The following is a 22,476-nucleotide window of genomic DNA, read 5'->3' on the forward strand; positions in this document are numbered from 1 at the left end:
CCTCTCCCTCCCTCCCTCCCCATCCCCCCTGCACAGGAGTCTTAGGAACACGAAGCAGTGATGCTGAAGTTAACAATGCAGGGTAGGTGCTGACCCAGGCTGATGCTAGGCTTAACTGTAGAAACTTCGCTCAGTGCCACTGTGAAAGAGGGACACAGTCTTTGGGCAGAGATGCTGCCCAGAGCATGGAAGACTTGGCATGCTGGAAGCTGTGTCTCTCCTGAAGACAGCCCGCCTGCAGGAGCCTCTTCAGCCACCCCAAATGAAGCCGCTGCAGTTCACGTGGCTTTGCCGTGTGGCCCAAGCAGCATGTACAAAAAGCGAAAAAAAAAAAGTGCCCATCATCCCACATACCCCAAGTTCTTCTTTCCAACAAAGTGAAATGTTCTGTACCGATGATGAGGATGTAAAACACAGACTATAGTCACTGACTAAAGTATCAAAATTTTTTGTGCCAAAGACAGAAACCTTCCGTATTAATTGTTTCCAAAGACACACAAACAGTGTTCTCACTGAAGAAATATGACCTGGGCTGGAAATGTGCAAAGTCCATCATGTCTATTAAGCCTTGAAAGGTACACGTGGGGCAAATGTGGCCTTACTCAACAGGTGCCAGGATTAGGATCAGTGCCCACTGACGCTAAAACCACGTGAACTCAGGGCACAGAGAGCAATACTGGAAGAGACTGATTTTTCCATTCGTAACAGGATTTCCTCTCTCATTTTTCTTCACTGACACAGAAGTTCCATCTCACTTCAGAAGAGCACTATTGCTTTCACTGATTATCCCTCCAAGGGGCAGGCATTTGGCACAGTGACCAGCATGCTGTATGCAATGCCCGAATCCCACACCACAACACCCAAGTTCAAGTTCTGGCTCCACTCCTGATTCCAGCTTCCTGCTTTGCTCACTCCAACAGGCACCAAGTGATGGCTCAAGTTCGGGTCCCTGACACCCACGTGGAGACAACGATTGAGTTCCAACCTTCTGGCTCTGCCTGGCCCAACACAGGCGGCTGTGGGCAACTGGGGAGTGACCCAAAGGACGGGAGCTCTGTCTGACTGTGTCTGTGCCTTTCCAGACAAAACACAACAAAAAACAGACCAACTCTCTCCGAAACTACTTGTTGGCTTTCTTCACTCGAACTGATTGACTTAGAGCTGCCGGCTGCCTTCTGGGCCTGCGCAGAGCACACGTACCTGCAGCTCCCGGTTGTGGTTCTCACACAGCAGCTGCAGGAATCTCAGGATGGGCTGCATGATGGCAATGGCCGGGCTCATGGGCACCTCCTCTGCAGACCTGTCCTCGGCACTTCCTGCCTCTGGCCCCGAGCACACCATGTCCAGCTCCGGATCCATTTCTCTTCTGTACACACAGTACGCTTTGGATGTGGCCGAGGAAGCTTCTGTCAGCTGCCCTTTCATTCCCTCTTTTAAATGCAACGACGAATCTCTTACTGAAAATAAAGCAGTACTCTTATAGTGCTGAGCTAGTTCAAAAAAAAAAAAAAAGACAACCAGGTATCCAAATTCCCTACCATTTGAATTAAAAACCATCTCACAGGAGGAACAACAATGTCCCAAAAAGAATTTGAGGTAGCAACTGTAAAATAAAATTTGTTTAGGAACATCAAAAAAAAAAAATGCTCAATGCATAGCCAATTTTAGAAGAGCTCATGCTTTGATAATACCTGAAGATGCTACACAAGTTCATGGGAAAATGGAATTAAGTTAATTTTGTTGTTAAAAAAATTGAAATCCTTGCATGTTTTTTTCATAATATACATTTCAATGAACTTTGTAAAGACCTCACATATACATGGATTTCAAATTTTATATCTGTAATATACAGTAATGTACATATATGTGTGTGTATATATATTTATATATATATACCAATTATATATATATACCAATTATATATATATACCAATTATATATATATATATATATATACACACACACACCAATGCTCATACATGGGAGTTCATGTGTACAAAAAGGTGGGAAAATATGACAAACTTCCAGATGTCAGTCTCTATGATTTGTGCTTACAACATTGATTTTGTTGTTCCAAACACCAAGAATCTTTTGTTGGCTCTTCGTGCTGTCATCTCTGTTCTGAAAGTTTGATTTTCATGGCCACTTAAAAGGCTGCAGGCAACTGGTCTTTACCACGCAGGCCACAATGGAATCAAACAGTTTTCATGTCACTGGCTGCTTTGTCCTGATTATGGCTCATTTAAGTTTGGTCCTGCAGAGCAGCTTTAAGGTCAAGCCCATGACCACAATTCTTCAGGGATGGAAGTCCCTGCTCAGAGCCACAGCGGGGATAATTAAACCAAGATAAACGAGATGTCAGAGATGAGTGAGCTTTAAATGTGGCCTTCCCTCCCTTCTCTCACTCTGCTCTCCCAAGTCCTCCAGTGCTTTTTTACCTCTCATGCGTGGTCCAGATGTCATCGCCTCGTTATCATCATCCCTTTTTTTGCTACCTAAATCTATGGTATTCACAGTCACTGTGGATCGTATCTCTTTCTGAGCGGCTTTCATTCGATCGTAGAGAACCTTGAAGAATTTTTCTGACTTCTTTTGTTCATGCAACTGCTGGTAGAAAGAATACTGCAAGAAAACATATTTTAAGCAATCAATACTGAAGGGAAGAAAAATACTGTTTTATGTTTGACATAAACTAAACATTAGGGATAAAAGCACATATTTAATGTGCTACCCATTATTACTTGATAAACTGACAGCCTCTGCCAGTCTCTTCTATGTGTAGTAATAATAGCTAGTATTTACTTTGTACTTCCCACTAAAATCCAGCATATTTTCATGTGCTATTTAATTTATCCCTACTGATTGCATACCTTTTAAAACTTATGAGGGCCTTGTAAGGAAAGAGGTCTTGGATTTTGATACTTTTATAAAGGCATGCACAGGCTCAATGCAAATTCAGGGAGGGTCTAGTATGTGCCAGGCCCCATGGATGGGCCAACGGGAAAAGCAACCACACTCCCTGCTCTCGTGAGTTCCGAACCTGAAGTGCAAACAGCCACTAATCCAATGATCATCCTGTATAAATATGAGCTTACGTTAAGTTACAAAGAGTTATTTTCCTCTACCTAAATTATAGTACATTTAATTTAGAATGCGTTGCCATGGCAGCACACTCACGGGAACCCAGTGATAAATAGGCACTAAATTCTTTTGGTACCTCATTAGCTAAGTTCCTTCCCATGAGGTCTAAGACAAACCCACCTTAAAATAAACTCTACTTTGTAGTGAATAACGAAGTACAAAGACTCTAACACTGAAAGCATGATAAAACAGATCACAGTAAGTATAATACTAGTGGACCTTAATCACTGCCTGCCGGGTGCTGATGGAAGCATAAAAAGAGGTAAAGTTAAAAAAAAAAAAAAGAGTTAAGGTAAGAGAAAGGAGATACACTCCTGGGAAATGAGAATTAGAGATAGGTGGAAGCTCATAATCTATTAATATTAAAATTATGACATTAAAACAATACATGCAAGAGAAATATAGTAAAAAAAACCTGATAAATAGAACAGCTCTCTAACTGCAGTAATTAAAAGCTTCATGAGAGACTGTATGAAGAAAAGAATAATTTTCCGGTTCAACAGAATTAACTGCCATAATCCAATATAAGACTACAAACAGCCAATCTGAGGGTGTTGAACTCCTCCAGACTACTGGCCCAAAGGACTACGTGGAGCGTCCTGGGACTTGCAGGGGAGGCTGTACTGCCATCAGGCCCTGAAACGGTCGCCTATGCTGCAGTCCCCTCTGGACACTGTACACACACAGTGCTTCGGGACTCCTTGGACATCAGCTTCACACCCACAGGGGTAGCTCCTAAGCAGAGGGCTAACAGCCCCTCCAGGCAGCAGGCCACAAAGTCACGGTAACCATGGCAACAACAGTGGAACAGGCGAGCTGGTTCTGTTGACTCACAGGATAAATGCAGCACTCACCAACTTCCATCATCCCAGGAATTAAGCTGATGCTTAGGCTCGCGTATTTTTCAATATAATGGGGTTAGAAGGTGGAAGGAGGTCCCAGTACATTAATGTGGAGGTCACGGATATGCAGTGGCTCTACTAAAGCAAAGTTTAATAATTTATGGGGTTCTTTCCCATACATCACCTCATGCATACTCTCAGTCAGCAGGGTGATGAGTAGGCTGTTCTTATTTCTATTTTATAGGTGAGTCCAGTGACGTTTACAGAAGGCAAGTCACTTGCCCCAAATCACAGAACTAGTACGTGGTACAGATAGGGCTTAAATTTTAAGTTTTCTTACCTTAAACCACTAAATGTATAAAGTAAGCTCTTAAGCTCAACACAATAGGTATTTACAGAGATGACACCTCTTAAAAACCAGGGTACTACAATGACAAGGAGTATGGTTTGAAGGAAGATTAAAAATATGTTTCATATATATTATACAATGTCAACAGGTAGCAGAAAGATTTTTCTTACTAAAGGTATGGCGTTGCTTGGGAAACTGCCTCCACCACTGCATGGGTGTTGGGGGAAACTCCAAGAGTTTAGGTGGATGAATAAATCCATGTGACAAGGTCTTGCCCCCAAGGAGAAGCAGGGAGAATGGGAACAGGAAGTGCAGGGAAGGGAAGGGAAGCGAGGGACTGCAGACCTGGAGAAAGACAAGGGCATAATGCAGGTGCATCTGCCAGTCATGTTTCCCAGAGGGGAGGACGCAGAAAGTTTTATCTCGAAAGGGGATGTTACTGTGGTTAAGAGCACAGAATCTGGAACCAATAGTACACTGGTTCAAATCCTGTCTCTATCTCTAACTAGCTAAGTGAACTAGGGTCTGTCTTAGTTTCTTTGTCAGTAAGACAGGATAATATATGTTATTTCCCTGGCTGCCCAAGGAATACTAAATACATAAATCACTAAGAAAAGTGACTGGTGTTATGTAAATATTATTTTTTTTTTTGCTGTCATCATTAGCATTCAGTTTGAAAGTATATTATAAATACCTCTTCTAGCCTCCCCTTCAATAGATCTTTAATGAAGCATATTAAACACATAAGCTAACTTTTGTAGTTAGGAGGCTAAAAATTAATAAAGGGCTGTGATTCATATAACAGAAGCAGAGGCATCAAGGCAATCTTTGAACTGAGATAGCAATGCATCATGGCTAAGGGGACCATGAAAAAGCTTACCCTAGGGGTGTGCCTAGAGTCACAGGAAGGGGTGTATTATAGAGTGTTACAGGGCAAGAAACAGAATCAGACCTGTAGAGCAAGAAGCACATGGCTAACATCTGAGCTATACAATGGTAAACAGAAGTGAAAACTTTGAATAGGGGAACAATGGTAAATGAGATTGCCACAACCCATCTTAAAAGGAGGTTTTCATGAACAGAAGTTAACCTATTTTTTTTTTTTTTTTTTTGGACAGGCAGAGTGGACAGTGAGAGAGAAAGAGAGAAAGGTCTTCCTTTGCTGTTGGTTCACCCTCCAATGGCCACCGCGGCCAGCGCACCGTGCTGATCCGAAGGCAGGAGCCAGGTACTTTTATCCTGGTCTCCCATGGGGTGCAGGGCCCAAGCACTTGGGCCATCCTCCACTGCACTCCCGGGCCACAGCAGAGAGCTGGCCTGGAAGAGGGGCAACCGGGACAGAATCCGGCACCCTGACCGGGACTAGAACCCGGTGTGCCGGCGCCGCTAGGCGGAGGATTAGCCTAGTGAGCCGCGGCGCCGGCCCTAATGTTGTTTTACCAGCAAATATTTGTTGAGTGGTCATAAGCACTAGATACAGATTAGAATAGGACATAACCTGCTACATTAAGGAAGTTGAAATTTAACTGGAGTGGTAGAATGCAATATAAACAACAACAACAACAACAACAAAAAAACAGAAAGCACCAAGGCAGTATTTAAGAAACAAGGAGTGCTTGTTAAACACCACCCTCCCCCTACTACCCCTCCATTCCCTCCTCACCCCAATCAGAGACGAAAGACTGCGAGGGACGCAGAATTTGATTAGGATCATTCTGTCATAGATCAAGTCACTCTAGAGCATTTATGAAAACCCTGGATTGGGTTGCACAGAGATGACCACATGCTTTCACGCTTTAGGATTTTAATTTACTAGGCTGAGTCTGAGACACAATGAAGAGGCACAGGAAGTGTCTGTGAATTACAGAGGGGCATTAGTAACTAGTGCTTAGCTCTGGCCAGTGGAATACGGGTCACAAAAGGTCTCTAAGAGAAACCCACTGAGCTGAGTCCTCCAGGAGATGAAGGTAGCAAGAGAGACAGCACAACACATTTGAGGAACTACCAAGAGTTTAGTATAGCTGATGCACAAGAGAAAGAATGTCTGATGAGAGAAGCGAGAATAAGAAAGAAAAACTGAACAATTGAAGGGATTCAATGGTGAAGGACTTTACAGCCTACAGTAGGGAGTTTGCCTTGCTAGGGCAGGTGACTGATTTAAGCATGAGAATAACATATTTATGGAGAGAAAGCTTTGGAGAGAACATGGAGAATCATTTAGGGAAGGGCAAAACTAGAAGCAGGCATACCTCTTAGAAGACTACTCATCCAAAGTCCAGGAATAGATCACCACTAGGGATCTAATGAGAGCTGGAGAAGCAGAGACTGGAAACAGAATATAGGTATGAGAGGTGTGAGGAGGGCAGAGTCTGAGTTGGAGAGGTTGGTTACCAAAACGATGCTCAGGGAGGCAGTGAGGGTGAGTCCGCCAATGCCAAGGTTGCCTTTCAGTTTCTGGTGAGACAGAGGGGTGGATGGAGTGCCCATCCCCAAGAGAGGCAAAGCAAAAGATGGAGCGACTGTAGGGAGAACAGAGGATTTCACTTGGAACATGCTCAGTCTAAGGTATTTGTGGGACACCATTAAAGATTTCTACAAGGCAGCTGAATGTAAGTTCCATACATTGAGTAAGCAGAAAATCACCGGCAGAGAGTGGAAATGAATGACGTAGACACAAAGCAATCAGGCTGGGTGTGTTCAAAGACGCTGGGGAGGTGGGGGATTCTAGAGCTAAGTAGAGAACAGGGGGCTTTCACAGGAGCCAACAAGCAGTGATGGGAAGCAGGCAGAGAAGCTGGAGAAGGTGCTGCCCCCAGAGCCAGGCAGAAGAGAGTTCAAGCAGAGAAGCCGCCAGTGAGAAATGCCCCAGAAACGCCATGCAAATGGGGCTGGGAAGGGATCCGGGAACGAGACACCAGGAATGCAAACACACAACATGCAGCCTGACAACCTTGGCCTCATGCCTCCGTGACGCGAGGACACTGTATGGAGGAGGAAGGGTGGTCCCATCGGATGAATTACCACGACCCAGAAATCTGCAAAGTATTGTGATCCCGATCACTTCTAGAGATGCCAAAACCCGTCCCCTCTCCTCTGAGTAAGCTGTATCTCATGTTATGCAGTTGCCTAGACAATTTGCTTAGAGAGTCACAACCGAGTACCTGGCTGTAGAAGACAAGCCAATTTCCAAGAAAACCCTCTCTAACATCCTCCAGTCACCTCCTTCCTCAGCTTGCCTCAGAGAAATTAATTCTGCAGTTTTTTTTTTCTAAGAAATGCCATGCTTTGGGGTTCTTTCTTCGGTCACTGTGCCATTTGTTGTTCATGTAGGCTTTCACTCCGACAACCATAGTTAGTGGGTGTGTTATAAAGGGAGGTCTTGCTCAACATATCTGATTGACAATTAAAGCAAAACAGATCAGTTTTGAAGTAAAGGAAGCTTGCCATGAGTAGGGAGAACGGACTGCAGAATTTCTAATGAGTTGTAATTACTCATCAAATGTCTGATGAGTTTCCTTCCCTGACCCAGGCAAAGCTGGAGATGAGGTCACCGGGCGCCAAGCCTGAAGGTCACTAGGCATCCTCTGGGAACCCTTTCTGCTATTGGGCACAAATGGCAGGCTGTGCTTTGGCCTGTGAAAGGACTTGGGGCATCTCAGCAGGAGCTGCAAAGGGAAATGTGCATGGTACAGAAATACGGATCTGGTCCCCGGTGTGCAAGTGTGTGTTACTGACTGCAATGGGTGTGCTGGTGCAAGTCAGAAAGATGTGTGTCAAAGGTATGTTCTGCTTCAGGGAACAGCCTGCTGTGGTTTCTACAGCAAATCAAACCAATTACAAGGAAAAATATTCTACAGGGATTTGATTCAGGTGCTAATGAGAGGATAAAAGGAAAAGATTACTTTTCATTGGCTTATATAACAAGTAAATAACAAATATAAGCAACAAGCGATCTATGCTTCATAAACACGTACCTGTGTTTGTGTATTTCCTCCTTCGAGCAAAGCAATGCCAAGTAAAATGCCTTCTGAAAAAATCCTATCATTTTTGGTGTTCACTATGACATCGATGACAAGTTCAGATGCCCCTTCTTTATCCAATAGGCATTGAATGTCAGCCATTGAGATTCCCATCTTATCTGTATCTTGTGCAGAAAAGCTTCCTTTGATGAGAAAAAAAGAATAAAATAACCTTAATTGCAGACATTAATAGAACAGATTTGTAAACCATAAGAATATTTACCACTGGGACTTTTCCCCTACCAAGTGAAATATAATAGAATTTTAAGTTTAAATATGTCAAAAGTTTATAAAAATGGAATTTTGTATTAAATGTCTGACATCTATAATTAAATGTTTTTTAAAGAAAAATCCTGTAGAAGATAACTAGCTGCATTTTTGTCCTTACTATATATATATATATATATATATGAAGTAATTAGGACTTCACTGTGTTTCCAAAGTCACAGAGCAAAATCAATGATCATGTTCCAACCTGTTGTCTCATGAATCCAAAATTGCACCAACATTTTTAATAGTGCCTTTCAAATAAATTATTTCAATTTGTGCTATTTAAGTAAAACATTAGCGTATCATTGACATGAAGGCATGTTATAAGAATCCTAAAATGAGAAACAGATGACAACACTTACCTCCCACTTGTGCAGATCTGGAGTAGGTTCCTGACAAGTGGCCATTCATACCAATGCCATAATCACCTTTAAAGTATCGATTCAGCAGTATTTTTCTTAATGTATTACCCTATAAAGAAGGATAAGGAAATTGTTAGTTATTGTTGCTTCTTCTAATAAGACTGACAAACATCAGTATATTAAAATGGCACATAAAACGCACTTCATGGAAACAGGTATTTGACCTTGCAGTTAAGATGCCTGTGTCGGGGCCAGTGCTGTGGTGTAGCACGTAAAGTCACCACCTGCAGCACCAGCATCCCATATGGAAGCCGGTTCAAGATCCAGCTACTCCACTTCCAATCCAGCTCTCCGCTATGGCCTGGGAAAGCAGTAGAAGATGGCCCAAATCCTTGGGCCCCTGCACCCGTGTGAGAGACCTGGAATAAGCTCTTGGCTCCTGGCTTTGGATAAGTGCAGCTCTGGCCATGGGGAGTAAACCAGCAGATGGAAGATCTCTCTGCCTCTCTGTAACTCTGCCTTTCAAATAAATAAATAAATCTTAAAAAAAAAAATCCCTATGTCCCATAATAGGGTATCTGGGTTTGGTTCCCAACTCTGGATCCTGTCTACAGATTCCTGCCAATGTAGATCCTGGAGGGCAGTAGTCATGGCTTACCTGGCTAGGTTTCCACCACCTCAAGTAAGAGACCTGGATTGTATTTCTGACTTCCAGCTTTGGTTCTGGACTAACACTGACCATTTCAGGCATTTGGGGAATGAACTAGTAGAAGGGAGATCTGTCTGTCTCTGTGACTCTCAACTAAATAAATCAAATTTTTAAAAATGTATTTTATGAAGTTGATACATGCAAAACTAATTTTACACAAAGCATTTTCCGAGGCAAAAGTCTGCAAATAGGTTCCAAGAAAACAATAATTTTACTTCTCATAATAACGAATGAAGCTGGAAGGAAATTTCTGGAGGTCATGAACAGCTTTATGACATAAACTGTGATGATGGTTTCAGGGCTGCATACATATCTCCAAACTCAGCAAGTTGTACATATTAAATATATATAATTTTTACCATGTCAGCAAAAGATATATAAAGTGGGATTTTTTTTTAGATTTTATTTATTTATTTGAGAGATAGTGTTATAGACAGTGAGAAGGAGAGACAGAGATAGGTTTTCCATCCGCTGATTCACTCCCCAAATAGCCCCAACAGCTGGAGCTGGGCTGATCCAAAGCCAGGAGCTTGGGCCATCTTCTACTGCTTTCCCGGGCCAGAGCAGAGAGTTGGATAGTAAGAGAAGCAGCTGGGACTAGAACCAGCACCCACATGGAATGCTGGCACTGCAGGTGGAAGATTAACCTACTGTGTATCAGCACTGCCCCCAATAAAGTGATTTTTAAAAATGCTTCTATTTCCCCTGTGATTAAAAAAATAGTATTTTCAAAAGAATATTCTAGAAAAACCACCATTGCTTTAAATTTAAGATTGGTTCAAAAGCTAAAGATTATAGTGTTGGTAAGAATATCAATGGTACACAAAGAAAATATACAGCATAATTAACACCTTAAGAAGTGAATAGCCAAAGCCTTAGGAAGAGAAGCTTAGTGAAAGGAGCTAAGTGCATAGCAGTTGCTCACAAAATCAAGGTTGATAAGACAGAGTGAATTATATTTAAACTCCTCGATGCTTTACTCAGTGGGGAGAAAGATAATGTATTCCATTATAAACATGTGATTCAAAAAATTCTAAGTCTTCAATTTTGTACTCATGCCAGGATATTTTTAAAATAATACACTTTGCAATGTAATTGCTTACATGGACTTAAAAACACAGATGTCAATTCCAAATCTTCCCTTTTATTATATTAACAAAGAAGAGTGCTTTAGAAGTATGATTTAAAGAATACTTGTTTAAGCTATTGAAATGAACACAAGATTTAACTCCAGTCTTGGAGATAAGGAAACGTGGCCCAGGAGCTTTCAGAACTGGCTATAGGTGACACAGCTGGCAGGTGGTTGTCCAAGACCAGAACTCAACTCTTGATTGCAAAATCCAAACCACCCTCAGCACGCCCGGCTGTGCACCGTGACACGTGGCTCTCGAGGCTCCCTCTCCCTCTACCATGCTTTGGTTTGCCTTCATTTCCAAGTTCTTGAGGGTCTGTGCCCTTGTTCTCTGTGCTTTTCTCCTGGTTAGCAGTTTCCAACCCTGGGTTGCACAATCACCTCTGCAGTTCCGGCCACCAAGTATTATTTCCTCCAGCCTTGACCTTGTTCTCCTAAGCCTCCCATTCTGTTTCCACTTAGATTTCCTTATGCACGTCTTGAGGTTCTACTGGCATCTCCCACTCAGTTTTTCAGAATGCAATATTTCTTCTCTCTTGAATGCACTTTCTTCTCAATTTCAATTTATTTTATGGAGATCACAACCATTCTTGTTACTTGGGCTCCAAATTTAAAAATCATCCACTAGCTCCTCCCTAACTTGACAATGATTTGGGAAATTTGACTTTTCCTACCTTTTCAACTGCAGCTTCCACGAGTGCTTTCAGATACTGTGTTTTAGCCAAACAACTATGTGATCATTTCTCAACCAAAGCTTTCTTTCTCTTTGCTCACATTGTATTCGCTGCCTAAATGCTCTTCTTCCATCTTACTATGGAGAGGTCCCGTCTTCTCTCTTCATTTTATTATTTAGGCACCTACTATTTTAGGCACCCCTCCTAAGTGAGTGAGATACAAGCCTCCCCTCAGGAGTCTCCAGTGGGATTAATTTAGTAACAGAGACGTGCAAGGTCCTCTGGAGCACACAGGAGGAGGCAATTAACACTGAGAATGGCAGATGCCCTCTCTTAATCTATGTGAACATCACAGCAGACCTGTTCACAGGTCCTGAGCACAGTCAGTGTACAAGAAATAGGTCTTCAGTGTCATAATACAAGAAATGGGCTGAGCTGCAGCCTACAACACCAGCATCCCATATGGGCATCAGCTCATGTCCTGGGTGCTCCCCTTCCAATCCGGCTTCCTGCTAATGCATCTGGGAAAACAGTGGAAGTACTGTCTTTTTTTTAAAAAAAATAAATAAACAGTGAAATCATTTTACTTATCCATTTGAGAGAGGTGGGGGTGGGGATCATGTACTGGTTAATACTCTAATATAATAACTGAGTAGGACTGGACTGGGGCTGAAGCTGGGAGTTGGTAAAGCAATCCAGGTCTCCCACATGGGTGAACAAGCCCAGTTACTTCAGCCACCATCACTAGCTTTCTCTCAGGGTCTGCACTAGCAAGAAGACAGGGTTAGGAGCCACAGCCACAAACTGAATACAGGCACTTCAGTGGGGGATTGGGTGTCTTAACTGCTAGGCTAGACACCCATGCCCTGTAAGAATGTTTCCATCATACCCTGTCACACTACTCCAATAACCCAACCCAGACATGAAAAACAATACAGCCGGCACTGCGGCTCAATAGACTTAATCCTCCACCTGCGGCACCAGCACCCCAAGTTCTAGTCCGGGTTGGGGCGCTGGATTCGGTCCCGGTTGCTCCTCTTCCTGTCCAGCTCTCTGCTGTGGCCTGGGAGTGCAGTGGAGGATGGCCCAAGTCCTTGGGCCCTGCACCCGCATGGGAGACCAGGAGAAACACCTGGCTCCTGGCTTCGGATCAGCACGGTGCGCCGGCCGGAGTGCACAGGCCGCAGCGGCCACTGTGGGGTGAACCAATGGAAAAGGAAGACCTTTCTCTCTCTCTCTCTCACTGTCTAACTCTGCCTGTCAAAAACAAAAACAATACAAAACTGCTTTCTACCCAACTGTTCTAGAAAATGTCCTTTATGCTAGAAGAAGAAAGTGTGCAGAGCCAACCATAGACTAGGACTGCTCACATCAAACTAAAATAAGCGATATATTTGTCAATATTTTAAAATTCTCTTTAGGTAGATAAAATCAAAGGCACCAACACTATCAGATGGATGAACATCAAAGTTAAACAAGCACCATTCCTCCTGTCCAACTCCAGTCTACTTAGAAGCATGCATTTTTAAACTGTTATACTCAGAACGCCCAAGAAAGGGCAAGGGGCTCCTGACATCTCTATTCTTAACTATGAAACCACACTGCCTAGGTTCAACACCCCCCACACTCTGTGCCTATTCTAACTGGGTGACCTTAAGTAAATTACTGGACTATTCTGGGCCTCAGTCCCTCAACTCTCAAATGAAACAGTTACACTATTGACCTTCACAGCATTTCCGTGATGATCACGTGATTTAAGATTGCCTCAAGTACTCAGAACAGTTCCTGGAACATACTAAGTGCTGCACAGAAGCATTTAGTTGATGCCATCCCTGCTATTACTAACGCTATTCAGACCACGGGACCACTTACAATGCAATGCTTTTGTACCTTCTCCCTTTACAGCAAACCTTCCCACTACAGAGAAAGTAACATCTACTAGACTAAGAAACGACGGCAATAATAAATGATGAACTGTTCGAAAGTCGTAAACTTTCCACCAGTAATCGGTGCTTGGAGTTTGACTCTCGTGACTCAGTATGGCAAAGTCTCCTCAGAGCATGCACACACTTGCCTGTGTGGACGTACAACTTCAACTAGAGGGGAAAAGCTTCTACTGTGGAAGCAAGCGTTTGTCCTAACCTTAGGACACCCTAGCTTCTATCATTGCTGCCTGGGTCTGATCCTCAGCTCTGGCCTCTTACTCCAGATTCCTGCTAATGCACACCCTAGGAGGCAGAAGGTGATGACTTAAGTACAGGGGATCCTGCTAACCACAGGGCGGACCTGGACTGAGGCCCCAGCTCCCAGTTTCTATACAGTCCCGGCTGTTGTGGACATTTGGGGAGCAAACCGGCAGATAGAACCTTTCTCTCTCTTCCCCTACTAACCCACCCTCTCTCCTTCCCTCTCCCCACAGCCTCTGCTTTAGCTTCTTAATTAATTTAAAAATTCTACCTTGGATCAAAGTCCAGAGCTTTCTGTTAACACAACCCTTGGTGTTAAAAATGAATGAAGGATAGGTATGGACAGAACAGGATTCTGTTTTGTCTTGGTCATCCTCGGTGAAATGGACAGCTTCAGTACTCTCCATCCCAAGTCCAGTGAACCGACTGCTGCTGCTGCATCTCAAGTTCTGACTTGAGGATGAGAGGCAAGTACTGTGTCCCAATTTGCCTTGGGCATTCGTGGTGATGGGTTACAGTGGTAGCAGTATGGACTTGAGTCATTTCCCCAAATTACTTTAACTCAAATAAAGTAACTGTAGAACCCTTGTCAGAAATTCTGGTGCCAGAGTTGTAAATAATCGTCTCGGAGCTATAATTGCCATGGCAGAAACTTGGGACAGCACTAAAAGTACATTAAGCCATTTTGAAAAGATTCCACAATTCGGAGGTTCAACTTCTGAACCAGTTCTTCAAACCCAAAATGAACGCCTGCCTGGGCCTCCCACGGCAGGTGTCTTTGTTGGGTTGGGTCACCTAGCATGGAATGTCCTTTACAGTCTTTTCAATATCAGAGTCCATTCCAGGCCACAAGACGCTGCTGTTAGCCAACGTCTTCATGTGAACACATCCCAGATGTGCTAACTGCAGTGTAGCCAAGATAACTAACAACCACCTTCTGAAATTCCAACAAAATATTTCCATAAAAAGACATCTTCTGTGGCTAGAGAGGTCCTGCTAACAGTCTGTGAATATCTGGGAGGATTGTTTCTTTTCTGGCCACTCCCTGTTAGTTAGGCTGAGTCCAATGCATCAGACATTAAGAACTGCAGGAATTAACGCCTTTCATAGATAGGAAGAGCAATAAAAATTTATTAATTCTAAAAAGGAATACAGATTCTCTTTCGATTTTGAGAAAGTGCAACACTGCTTGCTTTAACAGAAGTTAATAGCTGCAGGAGGGAAGCACTGAAGAATGTGACATTTGAGGTCATAATTCCACACTTGTTCCCATCCTCTTGGAAGAATACTCTACTCTTTGTTTTCTTACAATACAATTAGAATCACGAAACAATGTCCCTACAACCAGCATCCTAGAAAACTTAAGTCCCCAACTGGAAATTCAAGAGATAATGAAAACTGCCAACGACAGATGTTTAATTCAGGACTTTCCCTCAAAGATTAATGATTACCTACTAATCACCATGAACGAGATCTGAAAGAAGGTGATGGGTCCTAATTGTAGATGCCATGCAGTCTCATGTTCACACTGAAACGGGTATTAGCATAACTGCTATTTCCCTAAGCTTTTGGTTTAATGACAGTGTGTCTGATTAGATAATTTTTCTCATTTGAATTCCCAAGGGTAAACAGATATATTTCCCAACTAAAATACATTATTGTAGCAACTCTGTTATAACAGAATTCTATTAGCCCAACATAATAATGGACTGCATCTTCAGGGGGACCACTGGGGAAACGCGCGCCATCTCCTATGCTCTAGCTGCCTAACAGCTTGAATGCCTCCGTCTCCATCACTGTTGCATTTGCCAACAGTGGTTGTTATATACATTTATTATATGCTCGTCAATACAATGACACAATCCTAATCCTGAAAACCAAGAAGACGTCTCAACAGTTTTAATAAAAGGCCTTATGGGGGAAAAACATTGGAATATTTTAGAACCAATTATTCACATATCACAATGACAATCTATTTCCAAATTCCTTCCTTCCTTGTTTGATTAATTGTAAAGACATTTATTACATTTCTACCATGTGTCAGGAACTACGGAAGGGAGTAGAAGTAATTCTGCAACAGATGCTAAAAGAATTTTCAAGTCGGCAGAGCTGAGACATATGGCACTGTTCTTCAATATAAATAATCCTCACCAGACCATTTGATTCCATCTGTGAAATTTAAATGTTTAAACACCAAATGATGATGTTTAAACATCTGATGATGATGATGCTGGATGTAAGAGGGGCTACAGGAATTACTCAGGTTTTTAGAGCCTTAAAGACAAATGGGGTGACCGGGAAGGCTTCAGTAGCGGATGGTTCTGCGCCCACAAATAGTGGAATGTACAGGACACCGTATTTATTTTCTTTGGGGTATGCTAAAAGTCTCTCAGAGTTGGAATTCCAGGAAGCACACTGACTGACGTGGATCTCAACAGGATCTTCCATTTCAACCATTTTAAATACAGAGTCTGCTTCATCCAGAGGCTGACAACTTGTGCAAGCCCTTGGGCAAATGGCTTTTTTGTTTTATTTGACAGGTAGCCTTGCAGGCAGTGAGAGAGAGACAGAGAGAAAGGTCTTCCTTCCATTGGTTCACTCCCCTAATGGCCGTTACAGCTGGCGCTTTGCTGATCTGAAGCCAGGAGCTGGGTGCTTCCTCCTGGTCTCCCAATGCGGGTGCAGGGCCCAAGCACCTGAGCCATCCTCCACTGCCTTCCCGGGCCACAGCAGAGAGCTGGACTGGAAGAGGAGCAAGCAGGACTGGAACCCGGCACCCCGACCGGGACTAGAACCCGGGGTGCCGGCTCCGCAGGTGGAGGATTAGCCAAGTGAGCCCCGGCGCTGGCCAGGGCAAATGGCTTTTGCGAATGGATTCCACTGCTTGTAATTGATCAGCTTTCTGAGCAAGCAGTCTTCATCTGATCTTCAGAACATAAAAGTAAGAAGCTGAGAGGAGAGTGCAGACAAGCTTCAGATAACATTTCCTATTGAATGAAAACAACTGGGTTCACCTGTCAAACATCCGACCTGGTAAAATGACACCTCAGTGGCAGCGGCACATGACCACTGCAGTTAAGCCCCAAATCTCCCAGCACACAGTATGAAAACCCACTACAGTTCTATCTACTCCTAAGAAAAATGGCATGCACAGGGCCCATGCAAGCATACGCAAGCACACCAAAGGCCGGGAGAAATGGAATTCCAAGTGACTTTCACAGCTTCTGCAAAGATTGTGTGGCTAGAGTGTGAAGCTCTGGTGAGCTCAGTAATGGACCCAGCTCAGGGTGGGTCCCAGGGAACACAAGAAGAGAAGGCAGGAAGGGGAAGAAATGGGGCTGCACAGAACTGACAATGACCTGAACAACAGGAAGAGCGGTCTTTCTCTGGGACAACGGTCAAAGTCATCTTTAACTTTGCTGTTTCGAAGTTCTAACCTCAGAGGCTGTGACTCCTGTTCAATTTCTAATGCCAATCACTCGGATCTGGCTGAAAAGCCCATGAGAGTATTTCAGGCATGGAAAGCCAAGACACTCTGGCAAAAGATCTCTGTGAGTGAGATCCCAGTGGAAAGAACAGGTCTTCAAAGAGGGAGGTGCCTTTCTCTGAAGGGAGGAGAGAACCTCCACTTTGACTATGACCGTGTCCAAACAAGATAAGAGTCGGAGAACTCAGGGGGCTTCCATAGCCTTGGAAACTCATAACTGGTGCATAGGGAGATTACTGATGCCATAAACAGGAGTGTCAATTTGTGAAGTCAACAGCAGGAGTCACTGTGCACTTACTCCTCATGTAGGATCTCTGTCCTTAACGTGCTGTACACTGAGGCTTAATGCTATAACGAGTACTCAAACAGTATATTTCACTTTGTGTTTCTATGGGGGTGCAAACGATTGAAATCTTTACTTAATGTACACTAAACTGATCTTCTGTAAAAAAAAAAAAAAAAAAATTATCAATTCCCAACTTGACTCTCACTGGGATTAAACGTGACAATAGGTCTGATCTGATTTCATCATCATTTAAAAAAAATCATCTATTATTTTTCACTTAATGTTTCTGTGTGGGAGCAAACTGTTGAAATACTTAAGGTATGCTAGGCTGATCTTCTGTATATTAAGATAATCGAAAATGAATCTTGACGTGAATGGAGGGGGAGAGGGAGTGGGAAGGGGGGGGTTGTGGGTGGGAGGGACGGTATGGGGGGGAAGCCATTGTAACACATGAGTCGTACTTTGGAAATTTATATTCATTAAATAAAAGATAAAAAAAAAAAAAAAAAAAAAAAAAAAAAAAAAAAATTTCTAATGCCATTACGGAAAGATGGATACAAAGGCACAACTCTGGAAGGTGGTGGAACATCCACGCAGGAGCGACACGTACAGGAAGGCCGGGACCAGCACCATCCTGCCCTATATTCACCTTTCTGTGTCTGTGGAGTCCATGCTTTCCGCTAGGCAGCAGAGCCCCTGAGTTCTGAGCTGTGGCCTACTGCTCTACAATCAAGGCGGAGGACGAGAGGAGCACACTGCTCAGAAGAGCTGTTCATGACGGTGGCACCACCAGCAATGCCAGCATCCCACATGAGTGTTGGTTTGGGTCCTAGCTGTTGCGCTTCTGATCCAGCTCCCTGCCAACACAGGGGACAGCTTGAGTGCTTGGGTCCCGGTACCCACGTGGGAGATCTGGAGTTCTAGGCTCCTGGATCAGGCCGGCCCAGCTTTGGCTGTTGCAGCCATGTGGAGCATGAAATACAGACTACCTTTCAAATAAAGAATAAATAAATCTTGAAAAAAAGAGAGCTGTCCAGGAAATTCAATATTCCATGTCCTGTGAGAACAGGGTTATTCTCCATCTTGCTATTTATTTTTAACAGAAGAAATGAAAGAAATATATTAAAAATATTTATAACATTCTATCATGCAATAACTGTTCCTCAGGTTTCCTATCTGGTCTCCCCATAGCCATGCAGTACCCCTCTAATACTTTCTCCACTCAGCACTGCCTGCAAAACAAGGGTCAATTTTCAGCATAGAATACATGAAAATACAAGAAGACTTCAAAAAGCTCACAGAACAGTGGAATGCAAAGGTAAGTATATTTTAGAGCACAGAAGTTTAGAAAGTCATAGATAGCAGTTTCATAAAAAACATGACCTGGCCGGCGCCGCGGCTCAATAGGCTAATTCTCTGCCTGCGGTGCCGGCATACCGGGTTCTAGTCCTGGTCGGGGCGCCGGATTCTGTCCCGGTTGCCCCTCTTCCAGGCCAGCTCTCTGCTGTGGCCAGGGAGTGCAGTGGAGGGTGGCCCAAGTGCTTGGGCCCTGCACCCCATGGGAGACCAGGATAAGCACCTGGCTCCTGGCTTCAGATCAGCGCGGTGCGCCAGCCGCAGTGTGCTGGCCGCGGCAGCCATTGGAGGGTGAATCAACGGAAAAGGAAGACCTTTCTCTCTGTCTGTCTCTCTCACTGTCCACTCTGCCTATCAAAAACAAACAAACAAACAAACAAAAACAACAACAAAAAAACATGTCCCATGAAATCTCTGAAGACCTTATTATTTGGTCAATTTTAATACAAGCAATTACATCTCATATGGGTAATTACATTCTATAGGTAAACCATAACTTTCAAGGAATTTCACAGCAAAAATCTGAGATAATGATTTAGAACCAGTGGAAATTGGAAATTTCCCTGAGCATTTTAAAGCACCGTCACAATTACTACCTCAAAATGCCTGAGCTAATGAAAAGGACAAAGTGCCAAGTGCCTACCTTAGGAGGAGCTTTTACAGAAAATCTTTGACTAAAGCTTATTATAGTTTTCTATTAAAGTAAGTGGTATTACAGAGTATGAACTAATTTTTTTACTTTTCATTTTTGTAGAGAGAGAGAGTGAGCAAATGCGCTTCCAGCCACTAATTTACTCCCCAAATGTTGCAACGGGAGTTGGGAACTCAATCCAGGTCTCCCATGTGGGTGGCAGGATCCCAATCTCTTGAGCCATCGCTGCTGCCTCCTAGGGCGTGCATCAGCAGGAAGCTGGAGGCAGCAGCAGTGCCAGGTAAGGTACTGAACCCAGGCACTCGCACAGGGGACAGAGAACTGCTAACTGAAGGCTAACACCCATCCCATTATGGCAGTCTCTGAACAGTATTTTGAAAACCATTTTGGTTTTCTACAATGTTTTGATTATGCCACCCAAGATATTTCACTACTTCACTATATCTAGAATGGTAATTGGAACCCTGGGCACTAGAACATAAAACTTAAATTTTATAATTTGCAAAGTACATTTGCTGTTCTACAACATAGCAGCTTGGTAGTACTGCAGCACTAGCATCTGTTCTACCAACATGGATTTCCACAGGCTTGTGAATCACCTGTTGCGATTAGTCTCTGAAACGAACAAGAAAAAAAAAAAAAACATTCTCGGGCTGAAAAAAAAGTTAAAATATTCAATAAATCTGAATTGAAGAGGTAGATGTTTGACACAGCAGTTAAGATCCCACTTGGGATGCCCACATCCCATACTGAGTGCCGAGATTCCAGTCCCAGCCTCTCTCCTGGTTCCAGCTTCCTGCTAACACACACCTAGGAGGCAGCAGGTGATGGCTGAGCTCAGCTCCTGGCTTCAACTTGCCCCAGGCCCACATGTTGTGGATATCCGGGGAGTGAACCAGTGTCTGGGAGATCTCTCTCTTTCTCTCTCTCTCAAAAAAAAAAAAAAAACAAAAAAACAAAAAAACAAAAAAAAAACTTTTCAATGTAGCTAGTTATTTGAATTAATAAATTGGAGGAAAAAAAGAATAATTTCAGTGAATCACAGATCACTTGTTGATTTAATATTCTCAAATGGAGACAGAAGAATGCAATGAATTTCTCCTGTTCTGCCTGCAGGATGTATGTGTGTGTATAATTAAGTAATACATAGAAATAAGAGGGAAGATCTTCAAAATTTTCATAGAAATGGATATTATGACCAAACTATGCACAGATGTCAAAAGTTTTTGCACCAAAATAAACTTATGTTTTAACTCTATTCATCCATGAACTTTCTGGAACATTCTTATATAAATGTTTGTACTCCTGGATATTATGCATATATTTGTACATTCTGCAGTCAAGGAGGTGTACACCTCTGCCTTCTCCCCTGGGTACTGGTAAACATGAATAGTTGGACTGAGTATGTAAAACAAGTAAACAAGCACATCTTTTCCTATTCTATTTCACTGATTCTCATATAATATTTTTGTCTACATTTTAACATTTCTGAATTACTTTAAAATCAATGGTCAACTTAATTGGTAGCATTCTTTATCTTTCTAGTGATACCTAAAATGATGGCATGCCTTGCAAATGATAATGTTTTAGAATTGACAAAGTACATTTGGTTACTGGAAAAAACAGGTATGTCCTTTCCTCTAGGATTGTTAACACAAACTCGGATTTACAGTATGTAACACTGCTATTATACCCCCTTTGCTATTCATGTAAGGTAAGATGAAATCATACCAGAAATCTGGGGATTTAACTTTTTTAGTGTATCCCCCTTTTCACGCTACAAATGTTGTACATGACAGCTGAATTTACTGCCATCTTAAGTTTTATTGATGTCATATGCCCTGAATCAGGCTTACATTAAAATTAGTAAGGAAACTGACAATATTAATAGAGATGAGAGGTATATTTATCTTATAAATCGAGAGTAACTGAAAAGTAAATAAATAAAGACACATTTAACCAATTCAGTTTAACGGCATATTTCTTTCCTTTAAAACACTTTCTCCCTGACAAGAAGCTCACCTCTGCTTGGATGGTTAAAGTACAAAGACAAACAATGACCCAGGTTGGCAAGGATATGAAGAAACCAGGACTCTCTTACACTGCTGATGGGAACAGAAAATGGTGCAGTTACTTTAGAAACCTGTTTGCCAGGTTTTTTTTTTTTTTTTTTTTTTAAGATTTATTTTATTTATTTGAAAGAGAGAGAGAAGTAGAGACAGAGAGAGAGAGGTTCTTCCATCCGATGGTTCACTCTCCAGATGGCCACAACAACTGAAGCTGCACCGATCCAAAGCCAGGAGCTTCTTCCGGGAATTCCATATGGGTGCAGAGGCCCAATGACTTGGGCCATCTTCTACTGCTTTCCCAGGCCACAGCAGAGAGCTGGATCGGAAGAGGAACAGCTGGGACTAGAACCGGCTTCCCTATGGGATGCTGGTGCTTTAGGCCAGGGCTTTAACCTGCTGCGCTACAGCACCGGCCCCGGCAGTTTTGAAAAAGTAATCAGCGTTACCACATAGCCAAGCCATTCCACTCTTAAGAGCAAACCCATGGGCCAGCACTGTGCCATAGCGGGTAAAGCCGATGCCTGCAATGCCGGCATCCCATATACGTGCTAGTATGAGCCCCGGCTGCTCTGCTTCACGTCCTGTTCTCTGCTGTGGCCTGGGAAAGTAGAAGATGGCCCAAGTCCCTGGGCTCCTGCACCTACATGGGAGACCCAGGAAGAAGCTGCCGGCTCCTGACTTCAGATGGGCTCAGCTCCAGCTGTTGCAACCAATTGGGGAGTGAACCAGCAGACGGAAGACCTCTCTCTCTCTCTCCCCTCTTCTCTGTGTAACTCTGACTTTGAAATAAAATAAATAAATCTTAAAAATAAAAAAGCAAACCCAAGACAAATGAAAACATTTGTCCACCCAAAAACTTGTACAAGACTGTTCAAAGTGATACTATTCTTAATAGTCAAAAACGTAGGAACAACCTAAATGTCCAGGATGACGAGTGGACAA

The 22,476-nt window shown here is 43.0% G+C and overlaps 1 protein-coding gene across 2 annotated transcripts in view; it reads right to left on the reverse strand.

Moving 5' to 3' along the window:
• Positions 1 to 22,476, reverse strand: part of ITPR2 (inositol 1,4,5-trisphosphate receptor type 2) — a 536,947-nt gene that overhangs the window by 167,957 nt on the left and 346,514 nt on the right. For both annotated transcript variants that reach the window (XM_051850872.2, XM_051850873.2), the window contains 4 exons: positions 8,984 to 9,092; positions 8,307 to 8,494; positions 2,439 to 2,622; positions 1,201 to 1,457 (listed from right to left, as the gene is read on the reverse strand). In XM_051850872.2, the coding sequence (XP_051706832.1) occupies positions 1,201 to 1,457; positions 2,439 to 2,622; positions 8,307 to 8,494; positions 8,984 to 9,092 (738 nt within the window). The remainder of the gene's footprint in view (positions 1 to 1,200; positions 1,458 to 2,438; positions 2,623 to 8,306; positions 8,495 to 8,983; positions 9,093 to 22,476) is intronic.

The sequence above is a fragment of the Oryctolagus cuniculus genome, chromosome 9 (genome assembly GCF_964237555.1).
Source record: "Oryctolagus cuniculus chromosome 9, mOryCun1.1, whole genome shotgun sequence".
In the NCBI taxonomy this organism is placed as follows: domain Eukaryota; kingdom Metazoa; phylum Chordata; class Mammalia; order Lagomorpha; family Leporidae; genus Oryctolagus; species Oryctolagus cuniculus.